The 20,891-nt window shown below is 41.4% G+C and overlaps 1 protein-coding gene across 1 annotated transcript in view; it reads right to left on the bottom strand.

Moving 5' to 3' along the window:
* LOC132413675 (phospholipid-transporting ATPase IB) overlaps positions 1 to 20,891 on the bottom strand; it is a 518,461-nt gene that overhangs the window by 347,652 nt on the left and 149,918 nt on the right. The window contains exon 24 of the mRNA XM_059995779.1: positions 15,674 to 15,738. Within this exon, the coding sequence (XP_059851762.1) occupies positions 15,674 to 15,738 (65 nt within the window). The remainder of the gene's footprint in view (positions 1 to 15,673; positions 15,739 to 20,891) is intronic.

Raw genomic sequence — 20,891 nt, 5'->3', positions numbered from 1 at the left:
GGCCCAGGCTCCATCCCGGGTCGGGGAATGAAGATTCTGTAAGTCACACGGCACAGCCAGACCAAAAAAAAAAAAGATACAAAAATAATCAACCTCTAAATCTAAAACCTAATATCTAAATACTGCAAATGCCATATAAACAACAAAGAAAAGACCTTCAAATTAATCTATTAGACAATGATAAAGAAACTGTATGGTCATGAAATAATAACTCTTCATATAACTACAGTCAAAAAAAATTAACTTCAAGGAAACGAAACTTTTTACATTCCATCTGGCATTATAGCTTTTGTCATTTCCGTACAAATGCAGGATTTTCAGTCCTACGTGAATCTCCTTGTGGAGACGTATCAATTGAGCCTTGTCTCCTACTAACACTATAATTAAACTGTACAGTAAGCTATTTATATGTCTGCAATAATTTCCTTCTCAAGATACAGCAGACTTTCGCTTTATTCTACAAAATCATTGCCAATGACATATTTAATCTCGAGGTTACTGCTTCAATTACCCGTGCACCACCGTCTAAGCCCAGATCCTGGTTGGAGACTCTGGTAGCAGCTGCCACACGTGTCAGAGGGTTACTATTATTACCTCTTCAGTAGAAGCCATGTGTGCCGGTCGGCCACGACAAGTTGTCCCCTATGACCTAATTCAACCTATCAGATTTTGCTAATTTTTTTTTCAAAGGAACAAAGGGTGATTCCTAAAACTCATGATTCAGAAACAGAAAATAAATGTTCCAGAAGTGGGTGCCTCCTAGAAGTATCCCTTTCTCTCTAGATCCCCAAATAGGTAACTATTTAGGGACTTGAAGAATCTGACAAGGTAAGCTGTACATCAAATACTGCTCTTAAAACTTAGATTTCATTAAGTGGTCACTGAAGAATGGAAACAAGGAAAGGATTCATACTCATGCATTGGGGGAAGAAAGGGTTGCTTCAGAAACCATTTAACCACAAAGGAAAAAAAAAGACCACCAAAAAGGTATGGAGGACATATTGAGTCCACCATCCTTAAAAAGAGAATAATGTTTCACATACTGATAATATAGTTTGTCACAGAGGTCCCAGAAGAACTTGTGATACATCAGGTCAGAGGAACACGCTGCAAACTTTGCCCGACAGCCAGGAAGCAGTATCAGTAAGTCCCATTAAGGGCTTCCCTAGTGGCGCAGTGGTTGAGAGTCCACCTGCCGATGCAGGGGACACGGGTTCGTGCCCCGGTCCAGGAAGATCCCACAGGCCGCGGAGTGGCTGGGCCCGTGAGCCATGGCCGCTGAGCCTGCGCGTCCGGAGCCTGTGCTCCGCAATGGGAGAGGCCACAGCAGTGAGAGGCCCGCGTACCGCAAAAAAATAAAAATAAAAAATAAGTCCCATTAAGAGGTGACCGCCACCCTTCAGCAAAGATAGAAGAGGAAACTGACATCCTTTTCTGCCCGTTGTATTACGGATGGAACAGCCGCGTGGATGGGGATTTGAAGCCATGGAAAGATGTACGCACTCCTGGAGAAAGTGAGATTGGTGGAACCACTCGAGAGAGAAATGAGGCATTACCTGGTAGTACTGAAGGTGTGCACAGTAAGCAGCTGGATTCCTGTTTCTAGGCTCAGGGAACACGCACATACAACGTCCTCCGCAGCACTCGTGACAATACAAAAATGGAAAACAATCTGAAATGTCTACCACCAAGTTTTAAATGCCGTACAGCAAAGAGCTACAATTAGATTGATCATCACGAATAAATGTCAAAAACATGGGGGAAGACAGCAAACTTCACAAAGATACATAAACTATGACATCATTTACATACAAAATAAAAGGTCCAAAACCAGTTTCTACATAGCTTATGGATACACACACATGGACGGCAAAGGCACCCAAACATTCCAAACAGTGGATAAAGGAGAAGTAATGAAGCTTCAATTGTTAACGTTTTGTTTATTTGAAAAAACCATCTTGCAACCCAGGACATACAGCAAAAAAAGGACATCTAGTAACAAAAGGCACTACTGGCGGTAAGGTGCCCATCTCTCTGCTTTACAAGCAATGAGTCTATCACTTGACCATGAATGATGTTTGACAAAGAATTTAGGTAGAATCACCTTATCAGGTTAAGAAACTCCACGCCTACGCCAGGATTTAAAGTTTGTTGCTACTGTTGGTTACAGATAAATGATTACTAAATTTTTTCTGCATTCAATTAGATGGTTGTATTTTTTCTTCTATTTGTTAATGAGGTAAAGTATATTAATAACACATTTTTCTAAAGAAAACACATGCTTACATTCCTGGAATTAAATGCAACTACATCATATGTCTGATTATATATATATATATATTATTGGATTTGGTTCGCCAGTCTTTTATCAAAGATTGTTACCTCTAACTTCACAGCCGAGACTGAACGGCAACTTTTATCATTCTGCCCCTACTGCTTTTGATTTGAAGGTTACTTTAAACATCAACCTACATTGAAAAGGATTGACTGTTTTCTGTATTTTTTGGAAGACTCTATAAAATTGCAACTATCTGCTCTTTTAATTCTTGACAAAATTAGAGTATGAACATCACGAGGGCGTCTAGCGTTCTTTTGAGAGGAAAAATCAGAAGTAGTGACACTATTTCTTTAACGGATGTAAGGTTATTCAGGTTTCCCATTTCCTCAAGTCTAAAGTTTTACGTATTTCCTAGGTAATTACCCATTTCACCTAAGCCTCAAATTTACTTACACAGAGCTCTTCATATTGTTCTAATCACTGCTCTCTCTAGCTGCAGTTATTCCTCTTTTCTCACTCTTAATTTTTTTCTTGACCAGCTTTGCGTGTGTTAACCTCGTGTGCCTTCTGAACAAAACTGAAGAATCCGCTTTCAGTTTTGTTGATCTTTGGTATTTTGCTAACATCTTCAACTGGATGAATAGCTTTTACTAATTTTAAGCATTTCCTCTTTTGTAGGATAAGCAGTGATGCTCCAAAGTTCTCTCTCCGGGAAATTTAAATCCAATGAGTTTGGATGCAAAGTATTTTTCAATCATTCAGTTTTACGTATTTTCTAATTTCCAGTGTGATTTCCTCTTTGAGTCCTGAATTATAAGTGGAGTTTTAAAATTTTCCAAGAGTACAAATTTTTATAATGACTGTTTTTAACCACTGATTTGTTAGTTTGGGGCCTTGGATTCACAGGACATGAGGTGAATGGTAACCAATTCTCTAAAATGCCACTGAGACTTCCTGTATGAGTTGTACAATCATTTTTGTAAAATACTTAAGAATGTGAATGCAGAGAGATCTTCAAGATGGCAGAGGAGTAAGACGCGGAGATGACCTTCGTCCCCACAGATACACCAGAAATACATCTACACGTGGAGCAACTCCTACAGAACACCTACTGAACGCTGGCAGAAGCCCTCAGACCTCCCAAAAGGCAAGAAACTCCCCACGTACCTGGGTAGGGCAAAAGAAAAAAAGAAAAAACAGAGACAAAAGGATAGGGACGGACCTGCACCAGTGGGAGGGAGCCGTGAAGGAGGAAAGGTTCCCACACACTAGGAAGCCCCTTCGCGGGCGGAGACTGCGGGAGGCGGAGGGGGGAGCTTCGGAGCCGCGGAGGAGAACACAGCAACAGGGGTGCGGAGCGCAAAGCGGAGAGATTCCCGCACAGAGGATCAGGGCCGACCGGCACTCACCAGCCCGAGACGCTTGTCTGCTTACCCGCCGGGGCGGGCGGGGCTGCGAGCTGAGGCTCGGGCTTCGGTCGGAGCGCAGGGAGAGGACTGGGGTTGGCGGCGTGAACACAGCCTGAAGGGGGCTAGTGCGCCACGGCTGGCCGGGAGGGAGTCCGGGGAAAAGTGTGGACCTGCCGAAGAGGCAAGAGACTTTTTCTTCCCTCTTTGTTTCCTGGTGCTCGAGGAGAGGGGATTAAGAGCGCTGCTTAAAGGAGCTCCAGAGACGTGCGCGAGCCGCGGCTAAAAGCGCGGACCCCAGAGACGGGCATGAGACGCTAAGGTTGCTGCTGCCGCCACCAAGGGGCCTGTGTGCGAGCACAGGTCACTATCCACAGCCCCCTTCCGGGGAGCCTGTGCAGCCTGCCACTGCCAGGGTCCCGGGATCCAGGGACGACTTCCCCTGGAGAACGCACGGCGGGCCTCACTGCCGACGCAGGCTCGCCCCGCCCTCCGTGCCCCCCCCCCCCCCCCCCCCGCCCCGCCTGAGTGAGCCAGAGCCCCGCATCAGCTGCTCCTTTAACCCTGTCCTGTCTGAGCGAAGAACAGACGCCCTCCAGCGACCTACACGCAGAGGCGGGGCCAAATCCAAAGCTGAGCCCCGGGAACTGTGCGAACAAAGAAGAGAAAGGGAAATCTCTCCCAGCAGCCTCAGGAGCAGGGGATTCAATCTCCACGATCAACATGATGTACCTGCATCTGTGGAAGACCTGAATAGACAACCAATCATCCCAAATTGAGGAGGTGGATATTGGGAGCTACTATAGACTTGGGGTTTGCTTTCTGCATCTAACTTGTTTCTGGTTTTATGTTTATCTTAGTTTAGTATTTAGAGTTTATCATCATTGGTAGATTTGTTTATTGATTTGGTTTTTTTTTTATATAAATAGATACACATATTTTTTTCCATTTTGTCTTTTTGTGAGTGTGCATGTGTATGCTTCTTTGTGTGATCTTGTCTGTATAGCTTTGCTTTTACTATTTGTCCTAGGGTTCTGCCTGTCCGTTTTGTTTTGGTTTTTTTTTTAGTATAGTTTTTAGCACTTGTTATCATTGGTAGATTTGTTTCTTGCTTTGGTTGCTCTCTTCTTCCTTTCTTTTATTATGACTTTATAATTTTGTTATTTTTAATACTTTTTAAAATTTTAATAACTTCCTTCCTTCCCTCCTTCCTTTCTTTCTTTCTTCCTTTTCTTCTGAGCCATATGTCTGACAGGGTCTTGGTGCTCCAGCCGGTGTCAGGCCTGTGCCTCTGAGGGGGGAGAGCCGAGTTCAGGACACTGGTCCACCAGAGGCCTCCCAGCTCCACGTAATATCAAACGGTGAAAACCTCCCAGAGATCTCCAGCTCCACTCAACAACCAGGAAGCTACAGTGCTAGACACCCCATGCCAAACAACCAGCAAGACAGGAACACGACCCCACCCATTAGCAGAGAGGCTGCCTAAAATCATAATAAGGTCACAGACACCCCAAAACACACCACCGGACATGGTCCTGCCCACCAGAAAGAGAAGATACAGCCTCATCCACCAGAATACAAGCACCAGTCCCCTCCACCAGGAAGCCTACCCAACCCACTGAACCAACCATAGTCACTGGGGACAGACACCAAAAACAATGGGAACTACGAACCTGCAGCCTGTGAAAAGGAGACCCCAAACACAGTAAGTTAAGCAAAATGAGAAGACAGAGAAACACACAGCAGATGAAGGAGCAATGTAAAAACCCACCAGACCAAACAAAAGAAGAGGAAATAGGCAGTCTACCTGAAAAAGAATTGAGTAATGATCGTAAAGATGATCCAAAATTTTGGAAACAGGAGAAACTACAAGAAACGTTTAACAAGGACCTAGAAGAACTAAAGAGCAAACAAACAATGATGAACAACACCATAAATGAAATTTAAAATTATCTAGAAGGAATCAATAGCAGAATAACTGAGGCAGAAGAGTGGATAAGTGACCTGGAAGATAAAATAGTGGAAATAACTACCACAGAGCAGAAGAAAAAAGAACTGAGGACAGTCTCAGAGACCTCTGGGACAACATTAAACACACCAACATTCGAATTATAGGGGTCCCAGAAGAAGAAGAGAAAAAGAAAGGGACTAAGAAAATATTTGAAGAGATTATAGTTGAAAACTTCCCTAACATGGGAAAGGAAATAGTTAATCAAGTCCAGGAAGTGAAAAGAGTCCCATACAGGATAAATCCAAGGAGAAACATGCCAAGACACATATTAATCAAACTATCAAAAATTAAATACAAAGAAAAAATATTAAAAGCAGCAAGGGAAAAACAACAAATAACATACAGGGGAATCCCCATAAGGTTAACAGCTGATCTTTCAGCAGAAACTCTGCAAGCCAGAAGGGAGTGGCAGGATATATTTAAAGTGATGAAAGGGAAAAAACTACAACCAAGATTACTCTACCCAGCAAGGATCTCATTCAGATTCCACAGAGAAATTAAAACCTTTACAGACAAGCAAAAGCTAAGTGAATTCAGCACCGCCAAACCAGCTTTACAACATAATGCTAAAGGAACTTCTCTAGGCAGGAAACACAAGAGTAGGAAAAGACCTACAATAACAAACCCAAAACAATTAAGAAAATGGTAATAGGAACACACATATCAATAATTACCTTAAATGTAAATGGATTAAATGCTCCAACCAAAAGACATAGACTGGCTGAATGGATATAAAAACAATGCCTGTATATATGCTGTGTACAAGAGACCAACTTCAGACCTAGGGACACATACAGACTGAAAGTGAGGGAACGGAAAAAGATATTCCATGCAAATGGAAATCAAAAGAACGCTGGAGTAGCAAATCTCGTATCAGACAAAATAGACTTTAAAAGAAAACTATTACAAGAGACAAAGAAGGACACTACATAATGATCAAGGGATCAAAGCAAGAAGAAGATATAACAACTGTAAATATTTATGCACCCAACAGAGCAGCACCTCAATACATAAGGCAAATGCTAACAGCCATAAAAGAGGAAATCGACAGTAACACATTCATAGTAGGGGACTTTAACACCCCACTTTCACCAATGGACAGATCATCCAAAATGAAAATAAATAAGGCAACACAAGCTTTAAATGACACAATACACCAGACAGATTTAATTGATATTTATAGGATATTCCATCCAAAAACAACAGAATACTCTTTTCAAGTGCTCATGGAACATTCTCCAGGATAGATCATATCTTGGGTCACAAATCAAGCCTTCGTAAATTTAAGAAAATTGAAATTGTATCAAGTATCTTTTCCGACCACAATGCTATGAGACTAGATATCAATTACAGGATAATATCTGTAAAAAGTACAAACACATGCAGGCTAAACAATACACTACTAAATAACGAAGTGATCGCTGAACAAACCAAAGAGGAAATCAAAAAATACCTAGAAACAAATGGCAATGAAAACACAACAACCCAAACCCTATGGGATGCAGCAAAAGCTAAGAGGGAAGTGTATAGCAATACAATCCTACCTCAAGAAACAAGAAACATCTCAAACAACCTAATCTTACACCTAAAGCAATAGGAGAAAGAAGAACCAAAACCCCCAAAGTTAGCAGAAGGAAAGAAATCATAAAGATCAGATCAGAAACAAATGAAAAAGAAATGAGGGAAAACGGTAGCAAAGTTCAATAAAACCAAAAGCTGGTTCCCTGAGAAGCAAAATTGCTAAACCTTCGCCAGACTCATCAAGAAAAAAAGGGAGAAGACTCAAATCAATAGAATTAGAAATGAAAAAGCAGAAGCAACAACTGACACTGCAGAAATACGAGGAATCATGAGAGATTACCACAAGCAACTCTATGCCAATAAAATGGACAACCTGGAAGAAATGGACAAATTCTTAGAAAAGCACAATCTTCCAAGACTGAACCAGGAAGAAATAGAAAATATAAACAGACCAATCACAAGCACTGAAATTGAAACTGTGATTTAAAATCGTCCAGCAAACAAAAGCCCAGGACCAGATGGCTTCACAAGCAAATTCTATCAAACATTTAGAGAAGAGCTAACACCTAGCCTTCTCAAACTCTTCCAAAATATAGCAGAGGGAGGAACACTCCCAAACTCATTTATGAGGCCACCAACACCCTGATACCAAACCCAGAGAAAGATGTCACAAAGAAAGAAAACTACAGGCCAATATCACTGATGAACATAGATGCAAAAATCCTCAACAAAATACTAGCAAACAGAATCCAACAGCACATCAAAAGGATCATACACCATGACCAAGTGGGGCTTATCCCAGGAATGCAAGGATTCTTCAATATACGCATATCAATCAATGTGATAAACGATATTAACAAACTGAAGGAGAAAAACCACATGATCATCTCAACGGATGCAGAAAAAGCTTTCGACAAAATTCAACACCTATTTATGATAAAAACCCTCCAGAAAGTAGGCATAGAGGGAACTTACCTCAACATAATAAAAGCCATATATGACAAACCCACAGCCAACATCGTTCTCAATGGTGAAAAACTGAAAGCATTTCCTCTAAGATGAGGAACAATGCAAGGTTGTCCACTCTCACCACTATCATTCAACATAGTTTTGGACGTTTTAGCCACAGCCATCAGGGAAGAAAAAGAAATAAAAAGAATCCAAATCGGATAAGAAGAAGTAAAGCTGTCACTGTTTGCAGATGACATGATACTATACATAGAGGATCCTAAAGATGCTACCAGAAAACTACTAGAGCTAATCAATGAATTTGGTAAAGTAGCAGGATACAAAATTAATGCACAGAAATCTCTTGCATTCCTATACACTAACAATGAAGGAGAAATTAAGGAAACACTCTCATTTACCACTGCAACAAAAAGAATAAAATGCCTAGGAATAAACCTACCTAAGGAGGTAAAAGACCTGTTTGGAGAAAACTATAAGACATTGATGAAAGAAATTAAAGATCAAACAAACAGATGGACAGATATACTATGTTCTTGGATTGGAACATCAACATTCTGAAAGTGAATATACTACCCAAAGCAATCTACAGATTCAATGCAGTACCTATCAAACTACCAATGGCATTTTTCACAGAACTACAACAAAAAATTTCACAATTTGTATGGAAACACAAAAGACCCCAAATAGCCAAAGCAATCTTGAGAAAGAAAAATGGAGCTGGAGGAATCAGGCTCCCGGACTTCAGACTATACTATAAAGCTACAGTAATCAAGAGAGTATGGTATTGGCACAAAAACAGAAATACAGATCAATGAAACAGGATGGAAAGCCCAGAGATAAGCCCACGCTCATATGGTCACCTTATTTTTGATAAAGAAGGCAAGAATATACAATGGAGAAAAGACAGCCTCTTCAATAAGTGGTGCTGGGAAAACTGGACAGCTACATGTGAAGGAATGAAATCAGAACACTCCCTAACCATACACAAAAATAAACTCAAAACAGATTAAAGACATAAATGTAAGGCCAGACACTATAAAACTGTTAGAGGAAAACATAGGCAGAACACTCTATGACATAAATCACAGCAAGATCCTTTCTGACCCACCTCCTAGAGAAATGGAAATAAACACAAAAAAAACCAAATGGGACCTAATGAAACTTAAAAGCTTTTGCACAGCAAAGGAAACCATAAACAAGACGAAAAGACAACCCACAGAATGGGACAAAGTATTTGCAAATGAAGCAACTGGCAAAGGATCAATCTCCAAAATTTACAAGCAGCTCATGCAGCTCAATATCAAAAAAAAACAAACAACCCAATTCCAAAATGGGCAGAAGACCTAAATAGACATTTCTCCAAAGAAGATATACAGATGGCCAACAAACACATGAAAGGATGCTCAACGTCACTAATCATTAGAGAAATGCAGATCAAAACTATAATGAGGTATCAACTCACACGGGTCAGAATGGCCATCATCAAAAAGTCTACAAGCAATAAATGCTGGAGAGGGTGTGGAGAAAAGGGAACCCTCTTGCAATGCTGGTGAGAATGTAAACTGATACAGTCACTATGGAGAACAGTATGGAGGTTCCTTAAAAAACTAAAATAGAACTACCATATGACCCAGCAATCCCACTACTGGGCATATACCCTGAGAAAACCATAATTCAAAAAGAGTCATGTACCACAATGTTCACTGCAGCACTATTTACAATAGCCAGGACATGGAAGCAACGTAAGTGTCCATTGACAGATGAATGAATAAAGAAGATGTGGCAGATATATACAATGGAATATTACTCAGCCATACGACGAAATGAAATTGAGCTATTTGTAATGAGGTGGATAGACCTAGAGTCTGTCATACAGAGTGAAGTAAGTCAGAAAGAGAGAGACAAATACCGTATGCTAACACATATATATGGAATTTAAGAAAAAAAAATGTCATGAAGAACCTAAGGGTAAGACAGGAATAAAGACACAGACCTACTAGAGAATGGACTTGAGGATATGGGGAGGGGGAAGGGTAAGCTGTGACAAAGCGAGAGAGCGGCATGGACATATATACACTACCAAACGTAAGGTAGATAGCTAGTGGGAAGCAGCCGCATAGCACAGGGAGATCAGCTCGGTGCTTTGTGACCGCCTGGAGGGGTGGGATAGGGAGGGTGGGAGGGAGGGAGACGCAAGAGGGAAGAGATATGGGAACATATGTATATATATAACTGATTCATTTTGTTGTAAAGCAGAAACTAACAAACCATTGTAAAGCAATTATACTCCAATAAAGATGTTTAAAAAAAAAGAATATATATACGTTAACTGAATCACTTTGCTGTACAGCAGAAATTAACAACATTGTATATCAACTATACTTCAATAAAATAAAAATTTTTAAATATAAATAAATAAATAAATGTAAGTACTTTCAAGGGATTAAAGGAATTATTAATTGAACATGCCTAAAATTATCAGGAAAAAATTGCTCAAGGGACATTTCTAGTATACCACAATGTTACTACCTTCACAAAAAGATGTTGAAGAACAAATATAGTTATAAGGTGATCTTACCAAGTAGGTAAATATTCTCAGGAATTTATTATCAAGCTGCTAGGAAAAACAGAGAAATTTTCAATCAACTATTTTAGTACGAGGGCTTCCCTGGTGGCGCAGTGGTTGAGAGTCCGCCTGCCGATGCAGGGGACGCGGGTTCGTGCCCCGGTCCGGGAAGATCCCACACGCCGCGGAGAGGCTGGGCCCGTGAGCCATGGCCGCTGAGCCTGCGCGTCCGGAGCCTGTGCTCCACAACGGGAGAGGCCACAGCAGTGAGAGGCCTGCGTACTGCAAAAAATATATATATGTATATATATATATTTTTTAGTACAAGACTTAAAGGCAGTGAAATTTTCTTATTTCAGGAGTTACTAGGAGGATGAAGAGAGCCAGTTCCCAGAAAGGGCCTGGCACTCATGAATAAGCACTCAACAGATGTGAGCATCTGTTACTAGAGAGGCAGTTTAGTTCACTGCCTAAGATATGGGACCCACATGTGCTGCAGTGAAAGTCACCTAACGCAAGCATTTCTAAACGTACCTTTTCAAAGTGTTCTCGCCCCACCAAAAAAGTCCTCAGCACAGCGCACATAAACATCACCTCTTGTAGCAACAAATAATGGCACTGTGCCTGTGGGTATGAATGTGCCTGTATTTAGGTATTTTAAACATATTTTAAGTAACTGAACATGGAGCCACCTGTCAGAGAAAAGATCAAATTAGGAAACTGGACTTTTAGGATTAACTGTACAGCACAGGGAACTATATTCAATGTCTTGTTATAACCCATAATGGAAAGTAATCTGAAAAACATAAAGTGTTTCAGATATATATATATATATGTATATCTATCTATTTCTATATTTCTCTCTATATCTATATAGAGACTCACAGACATAAAGAACATAGAAGAGAAACAGTGACTGTGACTTAAGAATTTATTGTGGGTCAAAGACTTTTCCACGTACAGAAGGTGGAGTGTGATCCCGGCCAGGCAGCCCAGAGCGGGCTCCCTTAACCATTATGCAATTCTGCAGCACTTTAAAGTCTGATGACTGTCAGGTTCTTTGTCATGAGGACAAAAACGATGGAAATAAAAGAGTAAACTTCTGAGGTCCACAAGATGTCCATGGTCACCCTGCATGTCGTTACAAAGTACCGTAAAGAACCTAGCGTATGTTAAAGGTCTAACTTGTGAAACATCAACCATATCTGTGAGATCCTATAGCATTCTGTGTCCTCCTGATTCCCACTTCTTGCTTATAAATGAGTCAGTGCTAGATACTGTTTACTGATTGACTCTCAGCATCGATTTTCATCCTCTTCTTTTATATATATATATATATATATATATATATATATATATATATATATATCACAGGGACTGGAAAGCTAAAAGCCACATTTCCCAGACTCCCTTATCAGCAGGACTCTGGATGAATTCTAGCAACAAGATACACTTGCTTAAGATTGCGGAGACAGAGGAATTCCTTTTCATACAGGGGAAGTTTTCCATATTCTCTCACCTAGTCCCAGGTTCACAGGTGCAAGGCAGCTGGACCGTCAGCTGTGATTGCCTCAAGTCCCCTGGGGAAGCAGAACAGAGTCCTGACCTTGGGAACAGAGCCACGGACGTATGAACTTGAAGCCTACCTTGCTGACGTCTGCTCCTTCAGGATTATCCAGTAATTTGGCAAACACCTAATTTCCTGTTTTAACTTCCTCTATACTTCAAATTAGTTTCTGTACCAGTTACTGAATTAACATCTCTCAGCCTCCAACCTACCCTTCCATACTCCGCTTGTGATACAGGAGTGGGGATTCTACAAACCTCATCCCTGATTTGCCAGTGGGCTCCCTGCAAGGCTCTGAGAATTAAATCTCACGGCCACACCCAGACCCAGGGATGCTGGGAAATGTAGTCTCTGCCATACATGCCATTAATGAATTTTCCATGATTACATTTTCATTCCATCACTGATTACACGTACTTATTTCATAAAACTTTGGGTTAAAGAATGACTATTTTGCTCAAGTATATCCTTACCAATTCATCTTCCTTTTAATGGCCCATGAGAACTAGTTTTTTGTGTATTCTATAGGTTAACATGTTAAAAACAACTGCACTTTCCTCCAAATAAATTTCATGGTTAGTTCAATCATTTGTTTCTTAGAAAATGCTGGCAAATTTTTCTATATGTCTCCATCCATATTCATTTTAATTATTGCAGCACAAAAAACAAATGATCCTCAAATGGCTTGGCCCTTATTGTCTTTTACTAACAAATATCAAAAGATGTCTAGCATTCAGTAGCCAGCAGTGGGACTTCCCTGGTGGCATACTGGTTAAGAATCCACCTGCCAATGTAAGGGACACGGGTTCGATCGCTGGTCCGGGAAGATCCCACATGCCACGGAGCCACAACTACTGAGCCTGTGCTCTAGAGCCCGCAAGCCACAACTACTGAGCCTGTGTGCCACAACTCCTGAAGTCTGTGAACCCTAGACCACGCGCTGCAACTACTGAAGCCCACACACCTAGAGCCCATGCACCTAGAGCCCGTGCTCCACAACAAGAGAAGCCACTGCGAAGAGAAGCCCGCGCACCACAATGAAGAGTAGCCCCCGCTCGCCACAACTAGAGAAAGCCTGCGCGCAGCAACGAAGATCCAATGCAGCCAAAAAAAAAAAAAAGCCAGCAGTAGGTGCTGTGAAATTTGACAGGGTAACTGATTTGAATATTACATGTTTTTTATAAACTGCTGATAACATTGTAGATTTTTATTCTCATACTCGGTATTCTTAGTTTTTAAAGTCTCACTAATTCATAGCTTCATTTTGCAACAGCTAAGGTTTCAAGATACCATCATACATTTAGGGCAAGAATCATGATTAATGATAGTAGCCTTAGGGAGAATACTGAAATTTGTTTAGCTTGTCAGATCTGATCACTGTTTTAATTCATCAAGCAGCCGAAGAAAACTTAAAACTAGCAGTGTGCGTGTCCAGCAAGGCCACACCATTGCAGCTTCTGCTTACACTACTGTAATCTCAATAGCTTTTTTTTAAAAAAAAACAGAAATCTTTTCAAGCCAGCACCTTGTAAGAGTCAGTTTAACCGAAACTAAATCTAGTCTGTAAACCCATTTAACCAGTAACACAAACGGCAAGATTTCACAATGAGCTTCAAGCAAATGGAAGAGTGAGGGTCCCAGCGTCATCCCTTTTTATTTGTGGGACCCCACGCCTCCCTCTGCCCCTTCCTCCCAGACCCATCCCTGGTTAGCACACCAGAAACAGGATTGGGTGTGCCAGAGCCAGTCCATGTGCTATCAGCAATACTGTGATTTCACAGTACTTTTTTTAACCAAAAAAAAAAAAAACAGGAGGAAAAAAGAAAATGACATTTTCTACTGGTATATTAACATATCATCTAGTGTCCCCGTGGGGTGCACTTCATCACCCTCCTTGTTTCCAAGACCACTGATCTCTGTATTACAGAGCTTAGATGTTATTTCGGTAACAGTTGAAACACTGAAAACAGGGATAAATCCTGAGCATTTACAAGCATTTGGGGTCCTAGCCTGGACCTACGTACAGGTCAACTGAAGGGGGTGGATGCCAGGTAACTGATGGTCGTTGAGGTGACCCCCTTAATTCCCTCAGACGTACACAGGAGATGAGGGAAGGAAGCCAGGCCCAGTGCTTCTGATTCGTGGTTCACTTCCTCGGTCCCCGTCTCGTTCACTTCACCATCAGAGCCTCCTTTTACAAGCGTAACTAACCCTGTCATCTGCTCTGAGCAGTGGCGCTGACTGCGAGTGTGGCCGTAGGTGCCTGCCAGGAATAAGCTCTTGTTAAACGACGCACAGGTGGAATCTCACTGTTGAGCTCCCATCTTCATGTCAAACCACCAAAGCAGGTCACTGGGGACTCTCAAATCAGCTCCCAACCAGGGTCTCAGCAGAAGCTTTAGGCCATGACGGGCTGGGTACACATCTGTACCATTCTCCGTGAGCCGGTGGCACTGGGATGTTGGGGAACTAAGAGCCTGTGCATCCTATTACGACGTAAACGTCATCAACTCCTGACACGTGAATATCATCTTGAGTGTCTGTACTACAAAGAAACGCCTACAAGTCTCCTAGCAACCACCAGGAGTTGAACATCGCCCCTTAATGGAAATCCTAACAGGAAGTCAAACCAGATTAAAACTACCCCATGTTAAAGGCACTGTTCTAGGTGAATAAAATAATGTGTTATCGCAAAGCAATTTTCTGGGCTTACTAGTTTTTATGTCAGTTTGGAATATTTATTGTATTTCTTAACATCCATGGTACCCCTTAATCAAGAGTATAAAGTCATCTACTTAGGATTTGCCAAAGTGAGGAACATTCTTAGAATCACAGAATGATAAGCAAATAAGTTTACAAATACTGCAACCATCAATATCATACGTTTTCCAAACCATAACTCTAACATGGATGTATATTATTCTCCAGACCTTGCAAATTCTTAATGTCCATTTTATCAGTACTGGGAGAGTATGCTTTCAACCATGCAGCTAGCTAGAAAGACTTTTTTATATATGGAGTGTGCTTCTCACAAAAACCTTCTCTCCTTCCTCTAATATGACAGAAACTGTAGCTGAATCTGAAGACAAAGTGAATTTCAATGATAGCCATCACCTAAAAACATACACAAATTCCTATATCTGGTACCAGAGGTAGAGCTTACCATCTTGATGTTTAAAGAAATGACTTTATGACATCCGTTCATAAATAAAAAGAGAAAATACATTGAGTAGTTTTATAATTGCTTTCTTAATAAAAAAAAAAAAAAAAAAATTTAAATCCTGATTATTAGTCATAGCAGAAACAAAGGGTTTAACACAGTGATGTCAAATACAACTTTTTAAAAGCTACTTACGTCCAAAGAATCCTCCTTCAGTAGGATAAGGGCCATGTTCTGTGACACCAACCGGCAGGAATAGCCTAGAATAAAAGAAGGAGCAACATACGTGAATTTACCATCCCCACCAGGAACTCACCACGTTCAAGGTCCCCTGAATTCAGCCTCCCTTCCTGCACCTTCCTTATCACTGTGTTTGGCCTATGGGCTCACACAGAGGAATTGAGCAAGTGTGGGGAGGAAAAGCTTACGCGGATTCTGACTTTTGCAGACAGCTCTAGCAGTGCTGCTCGGAAGGGTCTTCATAACTAATGGCTGAAATAAATACTCATCAGTTTTCTTTATCCCTGTTATCTTTGTATTAGGATGAGCTTTGGGTCCCCTAAAGTAAAAGCAAACGCTTTAGGAAGACAAACGGAATCAACGGTGCTCCTCAAGCGGCATACACGTGCCTACTGTGATACCAAGGTCCCTCACTTGCTTTATAGAAAGCCAGGTAATTCTCACAGCAGGCTTCTAAGGAAGCCTATGATACCCAGAGAGCCACTTTTCCTGCGAAAGCTCAAAGCAACCCCCACTTCAAGAAATAAGTCTGAGTCAAGAGTATCCCAATGCTAATTCTTAACAATTCCCATTACATTTTTAGACAATGGTATCTCTGTAGGTTAATTTCAGCAAGATACACTTTTCCTCCCGGAAGGCAAATGTATTTTCTACGAAGCTGTTTCCTACTCAGACTTTGCAGTACACGCGTGACAGGTGGAGATGCTTGGTGACACAACGACCAAGCTAAGAGCCTCTCCGGACTCTTCCCCTTCTCCCCACACTCTGGGGAGAATGAGGTGGCGGCCCCAGCCAACCCCAAGTCCAGGGGTGTCTGTCGGGGCCCTGGGCTCTCTTTCAAATCACCCTCCACCATCTTGGTGCCCCTCAAGAGAGCTGCCATCAACATGTGCTTTTCACCAAGCTCCATCTTAATTTATCTCATCGAGAAAAGTCAAAGAAACAGTCCTTTCACCTAGAGGAGTGATCCTTACAATGATCATGGACCAATGATCACAGAAACAGGGAACAAGTGGTCAGCATAAAGAACGTCAACCTTCAAAACAAGGACGCGGGTGACCATCTCAAGGAAGGGCCGTAACCAATGCTTAGGCAACAGGAGTCTGGGTTCTCCTCCGCAGAAGAGCCAAAATACCCCTTCCCACAGATGCTATATTTAACTAGAAAAGGAGACAAGCATTTAACTAGCGGACAAGTCACAGAACTGCTGCGTTCACGTGCTCAATTCTACCCAGAAGGTCCTCTTTTCATCCTCAAGAAACCCTACTAACAGGCACAAAACAGAACTCAAGACAGACAACAATTAAGATGAGAGAAAGCTTGGGGTATTTTTGGGGGGTAGAAAATAAATATTTGTGTTTATTTTGGAATGTATGAAGTGTATCCTTCACTGATGAGTGTCATTTGAGAGGACTATTATAAACCACCTGAGAACACAAATTTTAAAGCACAAAATTATGACTTTTCATCTAACTGTCATTTTCTTAAAGCAATACCTTGAAGATCTATTCCAGGCAGTTAACGACAGTTGTGTGAAGGGAATGAGATAATTTTGCTGGTTAAAACCTCACGTATCACTTGCAAAGCGAAAACAACTGAATAGTTTAAAATCACAGGACCACATGGGCAAATACCTGTTCAACCTCTAAGAGGAAAACTAAAGGGAGGAAACACAGCACAATTTTCCACACATTTTCAAACTTGTTCAAGTCTGTATTTTAACAATAGTGATGAGTAGAAATGAGAGTTTCCCAGAATGCCATTGAAAATTCTGCACAGCACGATGGAAATAACTGAACTTTGTTTCCCACTAAAATCTTACAAATATATTCTTCCTTTCTATAGATTCTTATATTAAGTGCAGAAGGGAGGTCAATATTTTATTTTCATTTGCAAACAGGGATATTGGAACTTTCATCATTTTTCTTCCCTTGCCCCAGAAACTTCCAGCAACTTCACGCAATAGAGACTGTTACAAATTTAGTATAACTCACACAAGAGGATTTGCTGGTAGTTTTTGATATTAACAGCGGTTGCAGAAGCAAGCTGAAATGTTTAAGCCATCGCTTCCCGCTTGATTTTATATTTTGCAATTTAAGTAAAATGCCACTTGACAACTGAAGCTGCATAAAGATATTATGGAAAAACTCAAAGTATTTTTCTAGCCGTTGCAAGGGAGAGGGTAACAAATAAAACCACTGACACTTTCATGAATTTAAATACACAAAACTCAAGGTTTCTGAGAAGAAACAGGTTCTTTTTTTTTTAGTTTGGAAAACGAAGCAAGATTTTGCTTAATTATCACACAGAACACTTGCTCTAGACAGACCATGGGGGTTTAACACAGTTAAATGTGACTTAGCTAACATGGCAAATTAAATCATGTCAATCCAAGTTCGGTGTGCTTGATTTCTAATGTTTTTGGATAAAATGAGATCAGCTCTTGGAGAACAGCCAGCTATGAAATGTCAATCCACACTTGTAAATTGTGGTCTATTTCTTTAATCTCACAATCTAACAAGATGACCATAAAATGACTGAGAAGGGAACCTCTGGGATTTCACTTCTTACTACGGCTGAAGTTAACAGCACACCACAGAAGTGTTTAGTCTTTCTACTACCTGAGCATAATCAACACTCAAAGAAATTAAAATACTACAGCATCTACGGTCCTTAGAGCAGGACTTGATTTTAAGAAAATAAAATCATCATTCACACTAGAAAATAGGACCAAACCAAACCTCTCTTGGAACTCGCAATCAGCGTCTTTTTTCTGAGGTAAGCATATATGGTCGAAGATATCCCAACCTAGATTGCTTCGGAGACCCTTTTGGAAGGGTTAACAACGACTGATTCCTACTAACCATATACCTAGGATGCATCAGATTACCCCTCAGTGGGATTCACCTTGGTTCCAAACCCTCAACAGGTGTGTTGTTGGTTGTAAATAATTTCAGGGAGAATCTGGTCACTCAATATTTGAAAGTAAGTGTATGAAACACATGGACAGACGTCAGGAATGGAACTCTTCATCTGCTCCAGACTCGATCAAGGATGCTGAGAGCAGAATCCCTCCCCATCTGAGAACCAGGATATCAAGGACTCATCCACAGAAGCACACCTGGGCACCCTTCCCTCCAGACCCTCAGATGCTTCTCAGAAAAGCACCATCACAGGTAGGGACATGCTGCCTCCACCTTACCTTCTGATCTTCCCCCAAACCAGGCCATCCTGATTCATGCTATTCTCATTCTTTATGTATTTGTCTTAAACAGATTCTTGAGGATCAAGATCTAAACCTATCTCATCTGCAAAGACTTCCCTGATCGTTTTTTGTTTTTTTTGTTTTTTTGCGGTACGCGGGCCTCTCACTGCTGTGGCCTCTCCCGGTGCGGAGCACAGGCTCCGGACGCGCAGGCTCAGCGGCCATGGCTCACGGGCCCAGCCACTCCGCGGCATGTGGGATCTTCCCGGAGTGGGGCACGAACCTGTGTCCCCTGCATCGGCAGGCGGACTCTCAACCACTGCGCCACCAGGGAAGCCCTCCCTGATCTTTTGGACGCCTATCTTTCCGAGAACTGAATTATCACGTGTCATGGTCACATGCTCAGATTCTCAGCTCTCACACCTGTGCGGCCCAGGCTAAGTTACCTGGTATCTCTGTGCCTCAGTTCTGTCTTTAAAATGGGATAATGCCTATCTCAAAGGGAATATTAAACTTACCTAAAGGACTTGGCCGTAATATGACAAATGCTGTGCTAACATTTAATGAGTAACTATTACTCACACCAGCCATGCTCAGCACGTACACTGCACAACTGGTATTTTCTCATCTATTTTATTCGAGTTTGTCTCAAAATTAACTCAGTCCCCAATAAGGGAACATAAGTGCCCCAAGCCTATAGGGGAGCATCTGGCAACAACAGAGCTGCAGGTAATCAAGAAATCACACACCTGACTTTTCTGTGAACATTACCGGGGCTCTGGCCGTGTTCCCCCAGCCCCACCTGAAAACCAGACTTGCCTCCCTGCCAATGGACAAGAATAGGGTGGGCAAGTCCACATTTACTCACTGTCAGAAATTAAACTTCTAAGACTATAGAAGTGGTTTAAAGGGATCAAGTAATGGGTAACAAAACATGGGGGAGGGGCAGCCAAATTCCAACTCAGATGGTTCACCGTGAAAGCGATTCCCAATGCGATGACTTTAAAATGGAACACGCACTAGGATTTTGTTCTCACTCATCCTATCTCCGTTAGAAAAAATATTATAGACTCTGAAAACTTCACATCTATTTTCTAACTATGTAAGAGATGCTTTATCCAGTCATAGTAAGGAAGTGACGACTACATGATTCACAAAGGCTATACAGCTGAAATTTCACGTTAGACTAGGTGACGCCAAATTTTTAAGCTAAAAAAGACAACTTCCAACTCCCGGAAACACAGCTAGTTAGCATAAATCCAAGCACGGCGCAGCAGGGTCCTGGCATCGTGTCAGTTCCAAAGGACCTCAAAGCCACACGCAGGATGACTGCATCTACCTAACACTCATAGGCTCATAATAGACACAAATATCCTGGAACCTAATTTGACTAAGTATTTATTTTCAAGGTATGAACTGAAAGTTACACTTTAAATTCTCAAACTGTGATAGATTATGGATGGATGGATAGATGGATGGATGGGAGGATAGACGGATGGAAGGATAGATGGATGGATGGGAGGATAGATGGATGGATGGGAGGTTAGGTGATAGATGGATGGGAGGATAAGTGATGGATGGAGGGAGAGTAGATGCATGGGAGGATAGATGGACAGATGATAGATAAATGAGAGAGACAGCAAATACTAAAGACAGCCAACAGCACCAAACACCTCTAAACGGAAATGTTGCCAGTTAAAACTGTAAGAGTCAACAATCATAAGACATCCCAACTCTGGAGGCGGTGAAATATGAAAACAAGGTGTCTTAGAATGGATGAAAGTTAGTACCCTTCTCCAGGGTTTTCGAACTCAAATTTCAGAGAGGGTTTTCGTGAAAGCTTCATGAATCTACATTCTGTCAAACTGTGGTCTTATGTGTTGAGGGAAAGACTTATTAAGCTCATTTTTGAGACTATGTCGGGAAATATGAGGCTACACTAGGATCAGTGATTCGTTGGAAATCTTA

Source organism: Delphinus delphis, chromosome 18 (assembly GCF_949987515.2).
Source record: "Delphinus delphis chromosome 18, mDelDel1.2, whole genome shotgun sequence".
Taxonomy (NCBI): Eukaryota; Metazoa; Chordata; class Mammalia; order Artiodactyla; family Delphinidae; genus Delphinus; species Delphinus delphis.
This window is presented reverse-complemented; position numbering and strand designations above follow the sequence as displayed.